We start from the raw sequence: 23,831 nt of genomic DNA, 5'->3' as shown, positions 1-23,831 counted from the left end.
TGTACTTCAAAACGACTGAACATTATTTATGAAGCTTAAGGCATCAAATAGTGTCTACACAAACCATCAGAAGGCAATTGGGCTATGAGCCAGACATCCATCTAAAGGTGTCCATTGACCTCACACCAGCGCTCAGAAAGACTGGTGAATAGCAAGGCTGCAATGGAGGCTGGAATGAAGGTCTGTCCTCAGTAGCGAGTCCTGCTTTTGTTTTGGACACAATTATAACCAAAGATAGGTCTGCAGACCACGTGAACAGAACCATGAAGTGACCTTCACGAGGGGTCTTACTCCCAACAGTATGCAGTGGGGTGGCATAATGTACAGTAGCTGGATTGCATTTCGGTAGTCTTCATTCCTGGTATGCTGATGTACCACCACTGAGGCTCTGGTCACTACACGGTACTGTAACTGAGATAAGGAGGAGTATCTATCTGGGGTAATTGACAAGTGGCTTGTCAGTGCTCACATCAAGACACATTTCACATGCAGTTAGGTGCCTTCCCCACAGGGGGTGTGGACTGGGGTGGGCAGGGAGAGTTATCCAGCCATCCAGTAGAATGGGACTTCCCGGTCACTAGGACAACCACTGGGGGGCGGGTGTCACATGTGGTATAAGAGCAAGTAGCCATGACACATAGTGAGCTTTGCTGGAGGGACGTCCCATGAGACCAGACTGGGTGCAGGAAAGCAGTAGTTCTGGTGGGACACACAGCTTATCTTGCCGTTGTGTAGCCTGGAGCTTGTGAGTAGGAGCTCAGCCCAGGTTCCTTCTGCCAGTCGCTGGATAAACAGGACATTTACACTGACACCAGTAACCGCCTGGAACTTGCACTGGATAACCAGAGACTTAACAGCAATGAACTAGGACACTCTCGGGCCATCTCCTAACCAGTAGGTAAAAACCGGAACCGGTGCTCTTGCCTCATTTCCAGTATTTACCGGCAACGTTGTCCCGCGCTCCGCCGCCCACGGCCCACTACCAGCCAGCCGGCCATCCTGCCGGGGCAACCACTCCGCCTGTAGGGAGTGATTCCATCTTGGCTGCAATTAACATCGAGAAGAACCCTGCAGCAGCCGTCCCTTACTTGGCTGCACACCACAGGTGGCGTCACGACAAAAACTTTATAAACATTCCCCTGTACATAATCCCCCTTTTAAAGCAACCCCAGGGTCACGAAACTGGGCAACGACCATCACACATCTGTGACACAGCATCCCCGTAAACATACTGCCCGGGACCGAGTACCCCATAGCACTGGGGCGGGTCCCTGACATTGTTGGTGGTGGAACCACGTTACGGACATTTCTCCAAAGATCCCAAAAGCCATGTTAGGTCACAACAACAGACTGTGTGTTGCTCATGCTACTGTGAGTAGTTTTTGGGGGTCTAAATGTTCTACTACTATGAGCTGCAGGATCTGAGGACTCTTCTGTCATTGATCACATCAGGCACATCATTGGCAATTGCAGAGGAAGCTGCCAGCAGCAAATCTTGATGATTTGCGTCCCAACTGCATTCAGCGTGTCATAATTTTTCTCAGCAACCATTAATAGGCTCACGGACAATAGTCAAAGCGTGTTGTTGCCATTTTGCTCACCATTTGCCATCATTAACATGTCTATCTATTCTGTGATTGCCATCATTCCACAACTTTTCCTTCTTGATGTTGCAATTTCAGTGCTGTCTAGGGTAGATGAATATATACATCCTTTAGATTGATATGCTAGGTACTGTTCATGGTTAGAAAGATATAGTAGATATGGGCGATTGATATCCACTATAGAACCTTAGATAAACTTGTAAACAAAGACTTTAATATATTTATAGAAATCTATCTCTTGATTGCGGTCTATTTTTATATGCCATTACTTAATGTTCCCTTTTTGTATGTATTCATCTTTAGGGTGTAAGTATTTATCATCTATCTACACTGTTTCCCCAAAAATTAGCCCTCACATGATTTTAACAGATTTGTGGAGTATTCTTTAAAGTCCTACTCCAAAAATAAACCTGAGTTACAGTTTGGGCCGGCGTTATGGGGTTTCAAACTGTGCAATTTCTCAGGGATTCCACTCTCTTAAAGACCCCAGCAATTGCATTCTGAGGTTAAGATTGTTTAAGGACCTTTGATGACTTCAGTCATGTGACATGATGTAATGAAAGGTCTCTTAATTGCAGAAGTCTAAAAGAACTGAACAGGAGACAGGCTGGTATGCAGGACTAACATTAAGGAGAAGGGAGAGCAAACTGGGCGATTTCCAGGTACCCCATTCTCCTAGCAGTCTCCGCATTTGTGTCCTGACGATAGGACTGCTTAGGGACCTTTGTAACATCACTTCATGTGTCCAAAGGACTCTGCAGGAATCTAAAGCTGAAGACGAAACAAGCTGGTGTGTGTATGTGTGTGTGTATAGATAGATAGATAGATACACATGCGTTATAGGGTTGGGAGACTTATGTTGATGTTCCAGAATGCAATATGACTATATTTTAATAAATGTTGATTTTTTTTTTTTGTTCAAGAATAAAAGGTACTTTTACACGCTCCGATATCGGTAACGATATATCATCGGGGTCACGTCGTTAGTGACGCACATCTGGCGCCGTTACCGACATCGCAGCGTGTGACACCAATGAGCGACGATCAACTAGCACAAAAACGTGAAAAATCGTTGCTCGTTGACACGTCACTCATTTCCTTAATATCGTTGTTGCTGCAGGTACGATGTTGTTCGTCGTTCCTGCGGCATCACACATCGCTATGTGTGACACCGAAGGAGCGACGAACATCTCCTTACCTGCCTCCACCGGCAATGCGGAAGGAAGGAGGTGGGCGGGATGTTACGTCCCGTTCATCTCCGCCCCTCCGCTTCTAGTGGACGCCTGCCGTGTGACGTCGCTGTGACGCCGTATGAACCACCCCCTTAGAAAGGAGGCGGTTCGCCGGCCAGAGCAACGTCGTGGGGCAGGTAAGTCCGTGTGACGGGGGTAAGCGAGGTTGTGCACCACGGGCAGCGATTTGCCCGTGTCGCACAACCGACGGGGGCGGGTACGCTCGCTAGCGATATCGGGACCGATATCGCAGCGCTTAAAGTACAATTAAATGTGGATTGTTCTGCATGGGAAAAAAAATAAGACCTTCCCTGAAAATAAGTCGTAGCTCATCTTTTGAAGCAAAAATAATATAGGACCCTACCTTCTTTTTGGGGAAACACAGTATCTATCTATCTATCTATATCTAGATAGATATAACTGTATAGTTATAACTGTATAATCTTCTTGATACATCAATCACATTAACATGCAGATTTTGTATATTGGTGTAATTACTGTTGGGAGACGTTCCTTTGTGTTTCGGTGACATGCAGGCTTGGTAATGTGTTCTAAACTGATGGATTGTAGTGTTTTGACGCGTTTCGGTGTGTTCTCTCCTAGACTGCTGTGCCATGCTATGAAGGATCACATAGTGCGAGTTGCTAATGAAGCCGAGTTTATTTTAAACAGACAGCGAGCGGAGGATGTACACAAACACGCAGAGTTTGAGGTAAGCAGCGCTGATGATGAAGTCCTGCCTCTGCTTTCAATCAGTCGACACGTCCCCTGGAACTCCATTCACAAAGCTCTGTTTTTTATATATATATTTTCACAACATGAACTTGCATTTCCTTCTGCTCAGGCCATTTTGGAAAGCTTTGGTTAATGTCAGGCACAGGGAACCGGTTTATTATTTGCTTCCCTGTCTGATATTCATGAAGGTATTTGCAGCTTAGAGCAATCGCTTCGTCAAAGACAAGTGTCTTAATGTGCAGTTATTGCACTGACTTTTCCAGGAACCCAACAGATTTATTAAAAAAAAAAAAATCTCTTTTCCAACCTCTCATCAGACTAGTTTACATATTTCCAGATTGTCCACCATGGGAAAAGGAAATTGAGCAACTGGGTTTTTGTTTTTTTTTTGTAATACATACAGAGGTGAACTTAAATTGCAATTAAAGTTGTGTTTGTCTTTCCAAGGATTTGCTGAATAGGATTCATGTAATCATTTGTGTTCATGGCTACTACGCTCAGTTGGCCTAGGCCTGTGTTGAGGGTAGAAACATATAACACATGCAGAGACAGAAATATCTTCAGCTCTTTAGTTAAAATAGTTTTCCAGTTACAAAAATCATGTTTGGGTATCTTCTTAATAAAAAATATAGAGCTGTCGCTCTTATAGATGTCTTGACGATTTCCTTGCAGTCCCACTAGCTCCTTCTTGGCCTCTGCTGGATGCCGTAGCTAAGCCAGACCCTTTTTTTTCATGACTGATAAATAATCTTTTCAGCCACACTCCTTGTATTATTATTATTACATTATTGTATTATGCCCAATGTCTGGAATAGGTATATGGAGCAAGCGCTAGAGCTAACTCTGCTCCACACGACACCACACAGGCTAGGTTATGCAGCCGGCAATGGTCTTAACAGCAGCAACAGAAGTTTGCTTTAATTGCTGCTGTTTAATCCCTAAATGCTACTGTCAATCTTTAAAAGGAATCTGTCAGGTGATTTTTCTAGTACATTACTAATTATTTAGTACATTACTAATTATCGTTAATAGGGCAGACTTTTTAGGATCAGTAACTTTTATTGCTGTATCTTCTCCTGTTATCTTGTTGTATGCTCTTGAGAATTCATTGGCATGTGATGGCTAGTTAAGTTTATGTAAATACAATTTACATATTCACTGCTCCCCCTACCCACCTCCCAGTTTATTCACTATCACTGCTGAGAAGTGGGAAGGAGTATGGGTGGGGACAGCAGTGCAAAATTTAGTTCAGATTTATTATTACTGTTGCCAGCACTTAGAGATTATGAGGGGGGAGCAGGCCATATGCAGTTTGTAGTAACGTATTTTTATGTGCAGAAAAAAAGCTGCACCATGGGAACATACCGTTAATGTTGACTAGTTACTACTTCACACTGAAATCTTTGGAGCTTACAATAAGATAGCCAGAAAAGGTCCAGCAATAAAACTTAATGATCCTGTTAGAGCTGCTTAAGCCCTATTAGTATTGTAGTAGAAAATCACTTAACAGATTCCGTTTTACAGTTGCATTTAAGCTGTGTGAGCCTGTGTGCACGTTATTTTCCCCTTCTGTTATATCACAATCACAGGGTGTCGATCGGTGGTCTTGGAAACTGGTAGCCCCCCTCCCCTCAGACAGCGTCCATGGATGTCCCATTGGTGCTTGTGTGGATCAGGGCTTTATAGCAGACAATCGCTTTTTCCTATATATTTTAACTTGATCTATCAAAATATAGAATTATTTATCACAAACAGTAAGCACCATAAAGGAGAAAACAAAAGGGCGGAATTGCCGCTTTTTCTCTGTAGCTTCACCAAAAAATGCACTAAGAAGTCATTTATGTTTTTTAGATGTCTCAGAAATTAGTAACACAAACTAAATGATATCTTCATAAATGTCACAACTTTAACACTACAGCGATACTGAACTTGTATTTTTTTATGAGCTGTTTTGCCGCACAATGAAAGCATAAAATATATAGGTATATAGATGGCAAAGCAGGGCAAAACCTCGCATCGGTGTGCGGGGTCGCAGGGTCCAGCTAAGTATGTCCTTTTCTTTAGCATGAAGCATTTTGTGTACATTAACGGTATGTTCCCATGGTGCAGCTTTTTTTCTGCACATAAAACTGCATCTCTTGGAAGGAAAAACGCTGTGGAAAAAACATGCGTATTTTGATGCTTTTTTTATCCATTTAAATAGAAATGGGGAAAACGCTGGGAAAAAAAACGCAGACACAATTGACATGTCAATTGTTTAGTTCAGTTTTTTTCTGCACCAAAATCTGCAAGGAAAAAATCTGTAATGTGGTCTCAACAGTTCAGAATTCTTCTAGACTTTGCTGGGATGCGTTTTTCCTTGCCAAATTGATTAAAATCTGCAAGAAAAAGTGCATTGAATAAATGTGGCAAAACCGCAAAGTGGGAACACAGCCTTATTATCACCTTCTATTACTATGATAATGCTGTTTCTCTCCAGTTTAGCATATTGTCTGTATTTTGGGGTTCATAATATTTGACACTAGTTATCAATAATTCTGCCTCTTTTTTTAATACATAAATATCTCTGTCACTTATGCAAGATTATAAATATGCTATTAGTACTACCTGCTTAGAAGTGGTTGCTGTAATACTCCTCGATCTGTGCTTGTATCCCCCTCTTATGAGTTTTCTTGGGTTTTGTTTGTACTATTACACTTTTATGTTGTTCAAATACATTAGCTTTTTACTTTATGATGAGATATACACACACACACACACACTTATTTATACAGTGTGTCCATACAGTGTGTCCACACTGTGTCCACCGCCATTAACTTGAGAACGGCGGAAGCTATAGGCATAGAAGTGGTGTCTAGGTATAGTAAAGTAGCCATGTGTAAAACTCACAAGGCTGTGGACGTGAAGCGATACCTCATAGAGACCTTCCTACAAGTCATTGGGTATGGTGGCTGCGTGGAGTGACCTCCACACTCACCTGACCTGACCCCATTGGACTTCTTTCTGTGAGGTCCCATCAAACAGCAGGGGTATGCAACCCCTGCACGAACATTGCAGGACATACGACGACGTATCACAGATGCTTGTGCAAACGTGTCACCTACCATATTGCACAACGTGCAGCAAGATACAGTATGCTGTCCACAGACCAGATGTGCATTACAGCTGACGGTGGCCTCTTTGAGCATCAAAGTTAAATGAGCGCCATATGCGTGACCAGCATTTAATGTTTTGAGGGGGTTATGGGTTTTATATCATAGCATTTCTGTATGCAAGGTGTCTATTCGTATTGAATTGATGATACCCTACAATTTTTTAATTCACTTTTTTTCTCTATGTCATTCCGTTACTGAGATAAAAATGCTAACTCCGTTGTTTTCCACCAGGTGGTGCTATAGGTGGTTTCATTGCGTAGCACATGACTACTTTACTATACCTAGACACCACTTCTATGCCTATAGCTGCTGCCGTTCTCAAGTTAATGGTGGTGGATAGGATATGGGTGGACACACTGTATAGTGGAACTGCATTTTATTTTTGCACCACACTTGCATTCTTTTTTGCCCATTTTTCAACACATTGTATGGTGAAGTTAATTATGTCATTCAAAACTACAACTCGTCCTTCAAACAACAGCTACATCAGTGTAAAAATAAAGAAAAATGGTTCTTAGAGGACGTTCATGAAAAAGGAATGCGCAAAAAAAGAAAGCTGCCCTGTTATGATGGCGGTAAATGTTTTCTGGATGCCGCTATTTCAGGATATAGAAACGAAAACTATAATGCTCTTTGAACTTAAATTACACACGCAATTTATTCAGCCAAAGACAAAAATAGAGATTAATAAGGAATAAATCATGAAGGGGTAGCTCTTAAAATTCTTCTTCCTGCTGGATTGATTTTCCCAAAGTATAATATATTTGTTCTAATATGGAATACACCACGAAACATTCTGAGACTAATCATATACATCCAAATTTAATGTTACCCAAAGGAGCAGGCCTACTTTGGCTTCACTTTTATAGATTTTACTTAAAGGGTCATCCCCATCTCCAAGATCCTGTCCCATTACAGCTTAGATATCCATGATTACGTCCACTCATATAGTGACAGTTATTTTCTCGTGATCGTGACCATGGATTCCCGAGCTGCAATGCCCTGCACATGAAGTAAGAGACATGGCTATAGTAGCATAGTTCAGGAGAACTATATTACATTTCTAATTGTGGGTATTTGCTTAATACTACTATTATTTTTACATCTACTAAACATTGGGATAGGATGTTGGGGAAGGAAATAACCCTTTAAGTTTTCTCCATCTGCATTATTCATGCAATACACCAAATTCTTAATAGTGTGTGTTTGGCTCAGTTCAGCTTAGTAAACCCGTGTTATACTGTATATTGGCAGAATACAGCCGGTGATGATAACTAGATAGTCCGCTATGTGAATGAGGTGAGACGCAATCTGAATTGAAGGACATAAGAAATATAAGATGGTGTCAGAATCCTGTAAAGGTGCCCTCCAGCTAGAAAACAAGAATGATCCTGAGACTTGATGAGCTTCTTATCTCTGCTAGACAGTTCTCTTAAGCCTGCAATTTGATGTACCAGCCCTTGTGCTTGTTGACCTGCAAGAAAAGGATCAGATTGAGCAGCTAGAGTTATGGGTTTTTTTTTCTTCCTTTCATATTCTATAAAACCTCTCTCATGTTTCTATAGATATTTTTAGAAAATTTTTGCATTTGGATCATTGAATAAAAAGATCCATACTAGTTATACAACTGGGACAGTAGGACTTTTTAAGAGGAAAAGCAAGGATGAATATGCCAAAGAAACTAGGTAAGGATTTATGGGGCGAGTGGGGGATATTCTTGTGCATATACATTCATGGCTGAAGTAGTGCACTTGATTTTTCCAGAAAGTGAGGTATTTCTCCCAGAAAATTATTGCAATTTTATATATATATATATATATATATATATATATATATATATATATATATATATATATATAAGATAAGTTTTTTCCTTTGTGTGAATTGGAACAGAAGGAAGAAAAAAAGGCAGAAAAGGCAAATTGGAAAATCTTTCCCACATCGCCCCAAAAATGGGCTGGACAGCATTGTTGGCATCTTTCCAAAATTGTGGGAATACAACTTTGTTTCAAGAATGTGATGTTCGTTGAAACTCACCTCTGGGAAAGTAGCCGGTGTGGGCAATATGAAAATCACAACTGTACCCAGATAAAAAGTGGAGAAGTTGACTCAATCTTTGCATTGTATGCTATGGTACTGTAGCAAATCACCCTGGACGTGGATGGCAGAGAAAAACTGATAAATTGCCACAGAGGATAGTCTGGATGGTGGATAAGCAGATCCAATCAAGTTACAAAGAAATTTAAGCTGTCCTGAAGGGTCAGGGGGCATCAGTGTCAGCGCAAACTATTTTGAATAAAATGAAATGCTATGACAGGAGACCCAGGAAGATCCCACTGCTGACAGATATAAAAAGCAAGACTTCACTTTGCCAAAGTGTAAGTCAAAATGCTTCTGGGAAAGCATCTTGTGGACAGATGAGACCAAGATAGAGCTTTTTGGTAAAGCAAATCATTCTACTGATTACAGAAAGTGGAATGAGGCCTACAAAGACAAGAACACAGTCCTACAGTCAAATATGGTGGAGGTTCAAGGATATTTAGGAGTTGTTTTTCTGCTTTTGGCACTGGGTGCCTTGACTATGTGCAAGGCATCATGAAATCTGAAAATTACCAAAGGATTTTGGGTCGCAATGTAGTGTCAAGTGTCATCAAGCTGGGTTTGTGTCCTAGGTCATGAGTCTTCCAGCAGGACAATGACCCCAAACATACTACAAGAAGCCCCCAGAAATGGATGGAAAAAAGGGTCTGGAGAGTTCTGAACTGGCAGCAATGAGTCCAGATCTATTTCCCATTGATTGTGGAAAGATCTTAAAATTTCTGTTGGGAGAAGACGCCTTCAAATGTGAGATGCCTGGAGCAGTTTGCTTTTGAAGAGTGGTCCCAAATTCCAGTTGAGAGGTGTAAGAAGCTTGCTGATGGTTATAGGAAACGATTGATTGTACTTTATTCCAAGGGGTGTGCAACCAAATATTAATTTTGTTTGCCCCATTTTTGGAGTTTTATGTGAAATTATGTCAAATTTGCCTTTTTTTCTGTCTGATCTTATTTCTGTTGTCTACACTCAAAGACAATGTGTATAATAAAGCGTGTAATTGCATTAATTTTCTGGGGGAAATTTTCATTTTCCCGAACAATTTCAAGGGTGGTATCCCTTTTAGCCATGACACTGTAGAATATATTAAATATGCAACAGCGTAATTTTGCTGCTCATTTGAAAGAAGACATGATGAGTTAGGGGCAAAAAAAGAAAAAAAAATATTATTGATTATTTATGAATTTTGTAGCATAATGTCTAAGGCATTTATACATTATAGAAGTACTCCTGTCAAAAATTGTCCTGCATTCGTTTCTAAACATGCAAGTGATGTAGTGCTGCTGCATTAAAATACTCACTGATCGCCGTCTTCCCCAGTTTCCAGCGCTGAACTGGTCTTCTTCTTAGTCACGTGACTTCAAATTTAGACTAGACGGGTCACACTTGTGTGTGTGGACCGGAGACTCTTTAGGTTTACATTGTGAATCTACATATGGACCACACATAAAGTCCTCTATGATTTGGCTAATCTGATTTGTACTGGAGCCGAGCGGTGCACACAGCTGGTATCTGCACACACTCTCCTGAGCTGGAAACAGCTTATGTTTCTGTTTTGGGTTTTTTTTTTGAGCAATTAGTGGGGGGGGGTCTCAGGATTCCATCTGCTTGCAAATAAGTGGACAAAACAATATTAAAAATGTACCCAAGTTTATTCTTTAAAACGCGACTCCCGTGGGATTTTATTATTTTATTTTCTCATTTCACCTCCAGAGTAATATCACTAATGCATGTTCCCTACCCCTAGTAATTTACTAATAAGCTACCATCTTCTGCTCTTCCTGGTGCCGCTCCGGTCCCGATACACCATCTTATGACTGACGCTTCTGACTGACCGGAGTCAGTGCCAACGATCATAAGTTCTAATGTAAGTATACGAGTTCCTCATTCTGACCCTCATAGACTTACATTGAGAAGTGACAGAAAACACTGGAGCGATCAAGCAGGTCACAAACAGCAGAAGACGACTGGAGCGGCACCGAGAACAGCGGAAGATGATTGGAGCGGCATCGAGAACAGCAGAAGACAACTGGAGCGGCACGGAGAACAGCAGAAGACGACCGGAGCGGCACTGAGAACAGCAGATGATGACTGGAGTGGCACGAAAAACAGCAGGAGACGACTGGAGCGGCACCGAGAACAGCAGAAGACGATTGGAGCAGCACCGAGAACAGCAGAAGACAACTGGAGCGGCACTGAGAACAGCAGAAGATGACTGGAGTGGCACCAAAAACAGCAGGAGACGACTGGAGCGGCACCGAGAACAGCAGAAGACGATTGGAGCAGCACCAAGAACAGCAGAAGACAACTGGAGCGGCACTGAGAACAGCAGAAGACGACCGGAGCGGCACTGAGAACAGCAGAAGATGACCGGAGCGGCACCGAGAACAGCAGAAGATGACCGGAGCGGCACCGAGAACAGCAGATGATGACCAGAGCGGCAACGAGAACAGCAGAAGATGACCGGAGCGGCAACGAGAACAGCAGAAGATGACCGGAGCGGCAACGAGAACAGCAGAAGACGATTGGAGCGGCAACGAGAACAGCAGAAGACGACTGCTGGTAAGTATAGTACTAGGGGTAGGGAAATTAGATTATTGACACCACTTTGGTGGTGAAATGGTAAAAAAAAACCGCCAAAGGTGCTTTATATTTTTTCTTTAAATGGCGATTGTGTGGACAATTCAGCTACACAGATAAATTCTCTGCACGTCTGTAGTTTAAGCTTAACAGAAAGTGTTGTGCAAATCACAACTCTCATATTTACACGACATGAACATCAACCCGTTCAGACATCTGAATATTATTCTAAATCATTCTGTCCACTCAATGAACAAACTGTTAATATTCATTAAACCATCATTCACGGTGAGGCATGATAATTTAATCTTACAGTCCAATTAAAGGATGAAATATTAGCCTCATTACCAGGGCAGACTATTGAGCTAATTGCTTATTTGCTTTGGGTATGTTTGATAACGAATTAACCCATTCGTTATTTTTTTCTTTTTTTTTTCCTTTTCAAATTACATTTTTGTACTTTCCTTTTACATTGTGCTGATATTATAATTTATAGTATAATTTTATAAATAGTATATAATTTTTTTAAAAATGACACCAACTTTAAAATGTATTTTAACAAAACATTTAAACAAAAAAAAATCTATTCGACAAAAAAGAATGGAAGAATGTCTTGTTTACATATGACAATGTTGGGAATGACAATTTTTTAAAGGGTTTGTCCAGGCTGAAATGAGTCGTCAGCAGTCACTTTGCATGACAGGAGACCGCCAAATCGTGACCGTATCCCTCATGTGGGTGGGCACTTACGTGATCGCATGTGTGTGGTTATATGCAAACTACGGAAGTCTAAATGTAGTATTATTTAAGCGCAGCGTATCAATTTAATCTTTTAGGTTTAAATATTGTTTTTTTTTAATTTGTTTGCTTTTTTGTTCAAAAAAATTGCCTAAGATTTAACTTTTTCTCAAATTTTACTTTAGTTATGTAATCTAATTATTTCCTGCCCGCTAATAGTATTTTGTGTTTTATCCTAAAGTCACAATGTGCGCAGTACGCTGCTGATAGGAAAGAAGAGGAGAAGATGTGCGATCATCTCATCAGCGCCGCCAAACATAGAGACCATGTGACGGCCAATCAGCTAAAGCAGAAGATCCTCAACATCCTGACCAATAAGCATGGGGCATGGGGAGCCATATCCCAGAGGTAAGAGCCACATTTACTAGTCAGTTTGGACTTGCAAGACCTGTATTATTCTTCAACATTTACTAAGTCTTGGGGTGCAATTTATTTGCGACTTAATTGTAATATCCCATTAGGGTGAGAGTGTTGGGGATAGTAAAGAGCTAAAAATTATTTCCAAAAATGTAATAGTACAAATAGTTTAAAGCATGTGTGTCACTTCAATTAAGGATTACAATTTTCTCTCCAGGGAACAAAGAGACGAACTCTAGCGCCACCTATTGGAAGTAGCAATCCTAAAAGTCAAAAGTGGCCCTGTATCGAGCCTTTTCATATAACTGAGGATTTTTGCCAGACCAGAACCTCAATTTGCGGTGTTTCGGGATGATTGTCCCTCGTTAGTGCAAAGTATGAGGTCTGATCTTGCTGTATAAGAAGCTATTGTGGGGTCTAAGGGGAAATTTTTTCTACTTGCGGAGACTGAGACAAACCAGTTCTGGCTGCCAGTGAGGAGACTTCTAGCTGCAATGCTCCTCTGGGAAATATTCAGTTTGTCTCTTCAGGGAGGAAGAAGACAAACTCTAGTGCCACCTATTGGAAATAGCAATCCTTCAAGTAAGTAATAACGGCATTTCTGGTCATTATGTGACTCGCTTACTGCATTTTTCACCAGTTTTCCCATCAGCAGGCTCTATCTATATTTTATAGACCTTATCATCTCTGCCCCTATGGGGACTCACAATCTAAGTTCCCTATCAGTATTTTTTTTAGAGGATGGGTGGAAACCGGAGTATCGGAAGGAAAGCCACTCAAACACAGAGAGAGCATAAAAACTCCTTGCAGATGTTGACCACAGTACCACAAGGCTATAGTGCTAACCACCGAGTCAACGTGCTGGAAGGGTGTTCAGCTCTTATTCTTAAAGGGAACCTGTCAGCAGAAATTTCGACTTAAACCTAACAGATTCCCCCTCTGCAGCTCCTGGGCTGCATTCTAGCAAGGTCCCTGTTAGTATTGTGGCCCCTTTCTGACCCAAAAAAAGAGTTTATATCGAGGTACCTTTTTGGCTTCTGATTCTCTAAATGTGTCACGGGGGCGGGCTGCCTGATGGCCGTTATTCTGCCCCCTGTTCCTGTATGCCGCCCCCATCGCCGATTTCTATACTTCTGGACGCCGCCCACTGCTCCAGCCATCCCCGCGCATGCCCAGTGCTCATCTCTCGTGGATGAGCACTGTGCCCAGTGTCACCGGTGGTGACGTGCGCGCAGGGTTTAGATTATGGGCGGTGCTGTGATGTTAATTACCAAGCAACCGCCCATAATCGCGGGACCGCGCATTCCCCCTCGGCCTGCTTTCTGCGCAAGCGCGCTGCAGCTGAACTCACGTCACCTCCTTCCCATCTTGCCCTGAGGCAGGAAATAGATGGGAGGAGCGCGGAGCAGTGACTACACCGATCAGGAGGAGTTCAGCTGCAGCGCGCTTGCGCAGAAAGAAGCAGGCCGAGGGGGAATGCGCGGTCCCGCGATTATGGGCGGTTGCTTGGTAATTAACATCACAGCACCGCCCATAATCTAAACCCTGCGCGCACGTCACCACCGGTGACACTGGGCACAGTGCTCATCCACGAGAGATGAGCACTGGGCATGCGCGGGGATGGCTGGAGCAGTGGGCGGCGTCCAGAAGTATAGAAATCGGCGATGGGGGCGGCATACAGGAACAGGGGGCAGAATAACGGCCATCAGGCAGCCCGCCCCCGTGACACATTTAGAGAATCAGAAGCCAAAAAGGTACCTCGATATAAACTCTTTTTTTGGGTCAGAAAGGGGCCACAATACTAACAGGGACCTTGCTAGAATGCAGCCCAGGAGCTGCAGAGGGGGAATCTGTTAGGTTTAAGTCGAAATTTCTGCTGACAGGTTCCCTTTAATTCAACTAAGAGAAATAAAGAAAATATCTCCCTGTAATGAACTGTTAATAAAAAAATGATAAAAGTGAACACTATAGTCACTCATTCGCTCATGTTGTGCTGGGCTGGCACAACACTGGGACAGCACATGTGGATCTGACAAGGTGTTGTAGCTGATATCGGCCGCAAAATCCTTCTCCAACACCGATCCTCCGGGGATGCGTCTTGTATAATCCGAGGTTCAAAAGTCACTACAGCAACTGATGCTATCCCCACTGCACAAGGAAGCACCAGCCGCAGGGTATCGTGCCGCACAAAGGCAGAACGTCCTCAGATCGCTGAGAGTCACTGACCACACTGGAAGCCGCAATTGCCAGGCTGGAAATACAGGTGATCAGAGATTGATGTAATGTGCCTGTGAGCTTCTGCACCGACCTCCCGCTCCCATACTAGCAGTATGGCGCTGAAGACAAAAAGGAAAAAGAAAAAGACAGACAATTTCAGGTGCTGCACACAGGAGCAAGTTAAAAGAAAGTAATTTTAATGGGTAGGGCGTATTACGGGGCGGACCGTCCCCTTCCACTATAGGCATCATGGACCCCCAAAATTCCACCACAGGCAACCCACAACATTATAGACCGACAAAATCTCACCACAGATGTCCCCCAGCATTGCACCCCCCCCCCCAAATCCCGTGACAGTCAACACTACAACATTGCACCCTCCAAAATCCCACCACAGGTGTTGTACCAGCATTGCATACCCCGCAAATCTCACAACAGACATCCTTACAACATTGCACACACACCCAAATCCCAATACTGGTATCCCCACAGCATTAGAAGGCCCTTAAAATTCCACCACAGGCATCCCCCCAGGAGTGTACACCCTCCAAAACCCACCACAGGCGCCCCCCACATTATAGACCCCAAAAATTCCACCAAAAGCATCTTCCTGTATTATTGTCCCCCAAATCCCACCACTGGCATCCCTGTGGCATTAAACAACCGCTAAACCTTGCCACAGGCATACCCACAGCAGAATAGACCCACCAAATCAATCAACCCTTTTCCCTTTTTCACCTGCAGCTTGTCATTGATGCATTGAGGGCTAAAAATGATTGTGTGGGAGCAGGGGAAACGGCATATCTCTACTGAGTCCCAGTCACTCCATCACATGGCGCCCTGTGCTCTAGACTGGAAGTGACGCATGACGGAAATGAGATCTACCAGGAGCATTCTAGCATCTACCATCTGTGCTGCGCATGGCGGCCTCTTTAGCGCATGTGCAGTACAAACTGGCTGAAATTTTTTAATAAATCATGATGCTTTTTTGTGGCAGATGCTTTGGACGGCAGAGACAAGCACCCAGGTTTTACTGGCAACTCAGCTCGCGGGCCATATAAAATGATAGGACGGACCTTGAGTTTGACACCCATGTTTCAGATGATCCTGTTGCCCAGTTGTCAGTATAGAATTTAAAAAAAATGCTTTGCCAATTTCTCGCCACTTCCACCATGAAACTTCCTGGGTGGATTTGTGTTGATTTGGATGTGACTTAGGGGTACTTTGCACGTTGCTACATCGCTACTGCGATATCGTCGGGGTCAAATTGAAAGTGACGCACATCCAGCGCCGGTAACAACGTTGCAACATGTAAAGCCTAGATGCGCCGATAAACGATCGCAAAAGCGTTGTAAATCGGCGATCTGTGTAGTGTCTGTCGTTTTCATAATGTCGCACCAATAGGAGATACGATGTTGTTTGTCGATCCTGCGGCAGCACACATCGCTGTGTGTGAAGCCGCAGGAGCGAGGAACATCTCCTTACCTGCCTCCACCGGCTATGCGGAAGCAAGGAGGTGGGCGGGATGTTCACGACCCGCTCATCTCTGCCCCTCCGCTTCTATTGGCCGCCTGCCGTGTGACGCCGCACGACCCGCCCCCTTAGGAAGGAGGCGGGTCGCCGACTAGAGCAACGTCGCGGGGCAGGTAAGTGCGTGTGAAGCTGCCGTAGCGATAATGTTCGCTACTGCAGCTATCACAAGATATCGCATGTGCGACGGGGGCTTGGACTATCTCGCTCGGCATCGCTAGCATCGGCTAGCGATGTCGCAGCGTGCAAAGTACCCCTAACACTCACCGTGGTGATGTGTCAACACCATGGAGTTTACCGCTGTGACTAGTTATTGGCTGCAGCGATCACATATTTATGTCAAAATGTTATCACTTGAGTTGGAGGAGAAGAGACCGGTGGGGGACGAGGAAGCCTCAGTACTAGAGATCCGGGGGCGATTGTGACTATGATTTTTTTTTTTTATTCTTTTACATTCTGAGCATCTTTTGTTGTCATATTTGATATCTGGACAGATCCTATAGACTACATTTACCTATTGAATTAATTTACATTCCAGGAGCTGGGAATTTTGACTTCCAATTTAATATTACAAACTTATGTTTGTTTTGTACTCTTGATTGCCTTCACATATGCGCCCAATACTTTATGGAATACAGTATTTTACATTAGAGCTAAGGTTTACTAAGGACAAGAAGTAATGCCAAAACAATCACTGTACATTTCTAACATCCAAGATCTGCTTTTAAGGGGGTAAAAGAAACATATGTGGCACATGCCGAAAATATCAACCGAGGGACACGGTTATTTTAGACAAAGACAGATAAGCCTCATAAATCACACAATGTATTATTCTGGCGCATGGCCTGTCATACTAGAAAGCTTTATACATTAGAGCCGCTCCCTAATAAACGTCTTGAACACCCCTCTCTTAGCTGGGTTTCCCGCGAATGCTGAGGACCACAGATGGTAGTTGGTAGGATCTTGTGATCTAAAAGTAAAAGCAGCTCTCTCTCGGCTCTATGGCTGCTCCTGATGGCTGGCGAACAAAAACTTACCTGGTATTGTTCTTATTAAGCTTTCCCAGGCTGCTATAAATTGGCACAACATAAACAAGAGCCGGTAAGCCTATTACGGGATCCTCTTTGCTGGTGTTTTTGATGAAGCTCAGGTTAACTCTCTACAATATGTATTTTTATAGCCGTGTTAAGAGGCATCTGTTTCCATACAGTCGAGCTGTAACATTCCTTTAAACGTTCTGCATTCTGTGACCAATTACTTTGAAAAATCAAATTTAAAAAAAAAAATAAAACACACCGGTAATAAAGTCCAGATGAGCATTTCCCAAAGTCAATTGAAAAGTTTCAGCTTTGTGGTCTCCTATCTGTACCTGAAGACTGCAAGTAGTGCAAGAAGCAAAATAGGCAGCGGTCTGATGTGCCACCAATTACGGCTCCAAATGGGAAGAGCACTCCGCGCAGCCAATAAAACACACAAGCCAATTTTACACGGTGATTGGCGCAGCCAAATTTGTCTGCATAAAATCGATCAGTTATGGATAGAGAATGACCTCTCTGAATAATAAGATATACGGTAACAGTTTTTGCATTAGTATTCCACGGTAATGATTATGTTACTAATATTTTGTGTATTAATGGTCACTGTGCACATTTTCAGGTGATAGGCAGTGGCATAACTAGAGTCTGAGGGTCCCCAGTGCAAAATTTTGACCTGGGTGCCCTCCTGAACATTAGTCAGATGTATGGGCCTTTTAGGATTCCAAATCCTATAAAGACATGTGTTCCCCCGTCCCATTGATTTTGTAGTTACACCACCCATCAAGTGCTAATGTCCCCCATACAGGTCCACTTCCACAAAGGAAAACGTTTTGAACACTCTTGCCGAAATGTATTTAACACTTCGTACACAGGCCTTTTTCGGTGATGACAGCTTAAAGGCGCCTCCTCTAAGGAGAAACTGCTCGCATGTACAGTTTCTACTGGAATATCTGCATTATTTATAATGCAGCAGAAATAGCCTTTCTACTGGAATATCAGCATTATTTATAGATAATAGCCTTAAATATAGTTTCGTAAAGGGGTTGTACACTACTTTAACATTGATGGCCTAACCTTAGGATGATAGGTCATCAATTTTCTGATCGGCCGGAATCCGACACCCAGATCCCCTGGCTATCAGCAGCTCGCGGCAGTGGCAGGTGGATCGAGATGCCCAGTTGCCCTGTTTTTTTATAGCAGCCGCTGCCTGGTATTGCACATCCGCCTCCCATTCCCATTGAAATCAATAGAAGGCAGATGTGCAGTACCCGGCTGCTATTAGAAGACGAGGCAGCTCCAGAACTAAGCATTTCTGGCAACCTGCTGACACCACCAGCACTGAGAACAGCTGATTGACGGGTGTGCTGGGTATCTGGGTGATGATCTATACTAAGGATAGGAGATTAATGTTAAATTAATGCACAACACCTTTTAATGTTTGATATTATAGGATTTTCCTGGTTTTCTCATTGTTTTGCAGCACTGGGGTCTTGAGTTGAAATCCCACCAAGAACAATATCTGCAAATGAGTTTGTGTGTTCTCCCATTGTCTGTATGATTTGCCTCCCACACTCCAAAATTATACTTAATAAAAACAGGTTTTGAGCCCAAATGGAGACAGTCATGACTATGTCTGTAAACCACTGTAGATTACTGTATTTTTCGGTTTATAACATGCACTGGATTATAAGATGCACCCCAAATGTAGAGGGGAAAAAAAAGGTAAAAAACAAAATTAGGGTGCCCGTCTTACAATCCGGTGGTGTCTTACCTGGAGCGGGCGGTAGCAGAGGTGGAGCGAGGTCACAGGAGGCAAGGGCGGAGGTGGAATAGGGTGATGATGTGGGGCTGTGCTGGGGCTGTGGGCGCTGTGCTGGGGCTCCGGACTGAGAGCGCTGTGGGCACCATCCTGAAAATGTCGGCGGTGCGGACTTCAAATAATAGCGCCTCGAGTAAGTGCGTGCGCAGATGGAGCGCTTGAATCAAGATCTCATCTGCCCATGCGCCGCTTCCAGACCATTCATTTCCCACCGGCGGACTTGAGGAAAATGGCGCCCAGAGGTGACGTGTGCACAAATGAGATCTTGAGATGAGAGCTCCATCTGCGCACGTGCTGACTCCAGGCGCCATTATTTTGAAGTACGCACCGCCGACATTTTCAGGATGGCGCTCACAGCACCAGCACAGCAAAGCGCCCTCGGCCCGCAGCCCCAGCACAGCAAAGCGCCCTCGGCCCGCAGCCCCAGCACAGCAAAGCGCCCGCAGCCCCATCACAGCAACGTGCCCTCGGCCCACCGCCCCAGCACAGTGCCTGCGGCATTGATCCTGTGACCCCTCGTCACCATCCCCGGTAGGCAACATTCGGATTATAAGACGCACCCCTCATTTTCCTCACAAATTTTTGGGTGGAAAAGTGCATCTTATAATCCGAAAAATACGGTATGTTGCTGCAAGAATAAAAATAATATAAACTTTTTTTCTCGACTTTACAATCAATTTACATATTTTTTGTTATGAAATAAAAATATTTGAAAATAATAAAATACTATATAACGAGACTTGCTTGCATTTGACTTGCCAGGTCAATTGTTTTGCACATGGTTCCTAATAATTTTAGACATTAACCCTTGGCTTCTCCGGCTGATTTCGACCCTTCACAGCGCTCAGGTTTGATTAATGATCTCAGTTCAGAATCCAGCATACAAGTAATGAGTTATTTGTCGGCCATCACACAGAGTGTCTGAAGACATAGACACAGGGTATATAACCATTGTATCTCACCAAACAGGCAGACCGGCTGCTATGGAAGACATACAGGGATTAACTGCACAATTTATTAGTGATCATGACCCATTAGTCTGTGTCATTTTAGTGACAGTGCTAAATCACAGCCTCTCATATAATGTCGGTTTTGCATTTCTTTCTCTGGTGTGCCTGCAATAACCACGCCAGAAGGGAAATAATAGATTGTAGTAAAGAGTAATGATTGTAGTTAAGTAGGTGGCGTGTGTGGTTAGTCGTATAACACTTCCTGCTCTTTAGTGGCTGAGGTTGTGGTTTCTCTTGTAATTCACGTGTATGAAAAAGTAAAATCTGCAGGCTCTGAATGGTGAGCATAAAATCCAACAGCAAGAAAAGCCATTACCCAGCAATGGTCACATATACCCAGTCCATTCAATATACTCAGAAAATTGATTACCCCGCTTCCCTCCTCCACTAAAAGTATTTGATTGTGCTGTAATTTCTCACCATTTACATTGTCTCTATTGCTATACATTTAGGGGGCGTATACACAATGAAAATTCTGCGGAGTAGACAGAGACTGGGCACTTTGGAGTAGTCACAGAAGAGCATACATTTTAAAGAGGACAAACCACCAGGCTTTTCCTATATAAACTAAATCCAGTGCTATACTGGTGCTATCATGCTGATTCTATACATACCTGTAGTTGTGAGATGGGATATATACTTTCAGAAATACAGGCAAGTAAAGTTTGTGAAATGCACTGTTATTTGATTGATAGCAGCTACAGAATATCTAATAGGTGGGTTGGATTTTGCTTGTTATTCCCGCCCCTATCTGCCTACCTGTCTTTCCTCCCCCTTCCTTCCTCCCACCCTCTTCCCCTGTAATAACAAAGACAGGAGGATGAAGAACAGAGAGACAGTGGCAGGAATAACTAGCAAAACCCGACCCACCTATTAGATATTCTGTAGCTGCTATCAATCAGGTATCAGTGGATTTCACAAGCTTTACTTGCCTATATTTCAGAAACTATACATCCGATCTCACAACTACAGATATGTATAGAATCAGCATGATAGTTCCATTATAGCACTGGCTTTAGTTTATATAGGAAAATCCTGATGGTTGGTCCCCTTTAAACATGGGGAGAAGGAGCATAATGTGGCATATAGTATACTAAGTCACTACAATACCCTTTTTATATCCCCTGTACAGTATGATGGCCCCTAAAATGTCACCCCCACCACACACACAGTATAATAACTGTAGTTAAGATAGGCCAGTATTATTTACAGTTCGGTGCAGAAATATTTGGACAGTGACCAAATTGTGATTTGGGCTCTGAAGACCAGTATTTCTTACTTAAACTGAACAACTCCGATTCAATTTGAATGTAGATTTTCAGGTTCAATTAATAATAATTTTTATATCTACAGCGCCAACATATTCCGCAGCGCTTTACAATTCAGAGGTTCATATACAAACATAAGTAACAGTTATAGAAGATACAATAAGTAAAGTGAAAATAAAGATAACCCTGCTCGTGAGAGCTTACAATCTACAATGTGGTGAGGTAGGGGTTAAATTAAAGGAGGTGAAGAAAAATATCCTGTGAAATCTTTAGGAATTGCAACCAGTTTTCTACAAATCCTCCTCATTTCAAGGGCTAAAAAGTAATTGGACAAATTTACTTTACCATAAATAAAATGCTAAATTTGAATACTTTGTAAAGAATTCTATTGCAGGCATTGACTGCCTGAAGTCTGGAAGCCATGGACATCACCAAACTCTGATTTTTTTTTTTTCCCTTGTAATGCTTTGCTGGCCTTTACTGTAGCTGACTTCAGTTGTTACTTTTTTGTGTTGGTTTCTGCCTTGAATTTGTCTTAAAGGGGTTTTCCCCCGATCAACGTTCATTTTAATCAATAGACCTTCACCCATTCCCTGTAGACTGTGAGCCCTCGTGGGCAGGGTCCTCTCTCCTCCTATACCAGTCTGTTCTGTATTGTTAATGATTGTTGTACGTATACCCTTTCACTTGTAAAGCGCCATGGAATAAATGGCACTATAATAATAATAATCTTGTAATAATAATAATTTCCACAATTGGATGTGTTTAAAAAAAAATGTTCTTGTGGTGATATGTGCCCCTTCTATGTATTGTGTAATGGCCGAGTCTGACCGTACAGGGATATGGTCTGATCATACAACATCCCCTGGGCCGGGGAGGAAGCAAAAAAAACCAAACATACAAACAGGATAGCAAATAATTCTTTTTAAGAGGACTAACCACCAAGATTTTGCTGTGAGGTAAAAGCGGTGCCATACAGGCAGTAAGATGCTGAATGCAGGCATACCTGTTGTAGAAAGATCGGATGCTTGGTGGTTGAAATATCTGTAATCAAAGTTGCAGAATGCAATGCACTTGGACTGACGTGTGCACTGGGGGTCAGCCTATGTGGGTCGGGTCCTTGGCGTTTATTCCTCTTACGCCGTCCTCCTGGCGTGCCCTTTTTTCTTTATTTGAATATTACACCACCATTGCTCTTGTTGGCCAAAGAAATTGTCTTCAATAAAATGGCACTGGAGTCTGCGCATGTGCATACCGCGATCTCCGGCTCCATTTTAGTAAAGACTATGAGAGGCATAGGCAGATGCACAGATGTATAAAAAAATTAAAACATGCGCTTGTGCCATCTCTAGGAGGAACTTCTCAGCACCAACAGAAGCGACACCTTCTCCAAAGACTGGAGGCCCGGACTGACCATAGGGCAATTCTGGCAAATGCCAGATGGGCCGGTCCCTGTAGTGGGCCGGTGCCTGTAGTGGGCCGCTGTATCTGCAATCACCGCCGCTCTGCTCAGCAGTGTGTGCAGGCCGGGTACACTAGCTGCAGCAGGAGTCAGCGCGCTGCACTGTGCCGGCCCTGCTTTGTGATAGTGTGCCAGGCCTGCACACACTGCTGAGGAGCGCGGCGGTAGTGGTGCCGGTGACCACAGCTTCCTCCTTCCTATTCAGATGTATTAGCGTGTTTCAAACGTAAATACATTTGAACAGTGCGTCGGGACTGGGCCCCGCCCCTGACGTGCAGCAACGTGATGAGATCAGCACCTTGCTGACGTCATCACAGTGCTGCGGGCACCACACAGGAGACATCAACAAGCGGTAAGCACTCTGTGGAGGAGCCGAAGAGACATGTTTAATTAATGGGGATGAGTGGGGAGGGGCTGAGGACACATAACGGGGAACATTTGTGAAGGAACACAGCTTTGTGACAGGCAGAGAGAGGGGGTACTGTATTCCGAGGGAGGAAGGGGGAGAGGCAGGAGTCTGTAGTGATGGGGTAGTGTAATTTGTGTGTGTAGGAGGTGATGGGGGGTGCATTGTATTATGTCTGGGGAGGGGGTAATGGAGGGTGCATTGTATTGTGTGTGTGTGTGTGTGTAGGGGTAATGGGGGTGCATTGTGTGTGTGTGTGTGTGTGGGGGGGGATAATGGGGGTGCATTGTAGTGTGTGTGTGTGTAATGGGGGTGCAGTGTATTGTGTGTGTGTGTGTGTGTGTGTAATGGGGGTGCAGTGTATTGTGTGTGTAGGGTTAATGGGGGTGCATTGTAGTGTGTGTGGGGGGGAGGGGGTAATGGGGGGTGCATTGTGCGTGTGTGTGTGTAGTGGGTGATGGGGGTGCGTATTGTATTGTGTGTGTGTGAGGGTAATGGGGGTGCATTGTATTGTGTGAGGGAGTGGG

General features: G+C 43.5%; 1 protein-coding gene across 4 annotated transcripts in view; it reads left to right on the top strand.

Annotated features, from left to right (window-relative positions):
• NBEA (neurobeachin) overlaps positions 1-23,831 on the top strand; it is a 1,081,445-nt gene that overhangs the window by 623,765 nt on the left and 433,849 nt on the right. For all 4 annotated transcript variants that reach the window (XM_075337333.1, XM_075337330.1, XM_075337331.1 and 1 more), the window contains 2 exons: positions 3,440-3,548; positions 12,380-12,546. In XM_075337333.1, the coding sequence (XP_075193448.1) occupies positions 3,440-3,548; positions 12,380-12,546 (276 nt within the window). The remainder of the gene's footprint in view (positions 1-3,439; positions 3,549-12,379; positions 12,547-23,831) is intronic.

The sequence above is a fragment of the Anomaloglossus baeobatrachus genome, chromosome 2 (genome assembly GCF_048569485.1).
Source record: "Anomaloglossus baeobatrachus isolate aAnoBae1 chromosome 2, aAnoBae1.hap1, whole genome shotgun sequence".
NCBI classification, from domain to species: domain Eukaryota; kingdom Metazoa; phylum Chordata; class Amphibia; order Anura; family Aromobatidae; genus Anomaloglossus; species Anomaloglossus baeobatrachus.
Note: the sequence above shows the minus strand (reverse complement) of the source record. Positions and strands in the feature narration are given on the sequence as shown.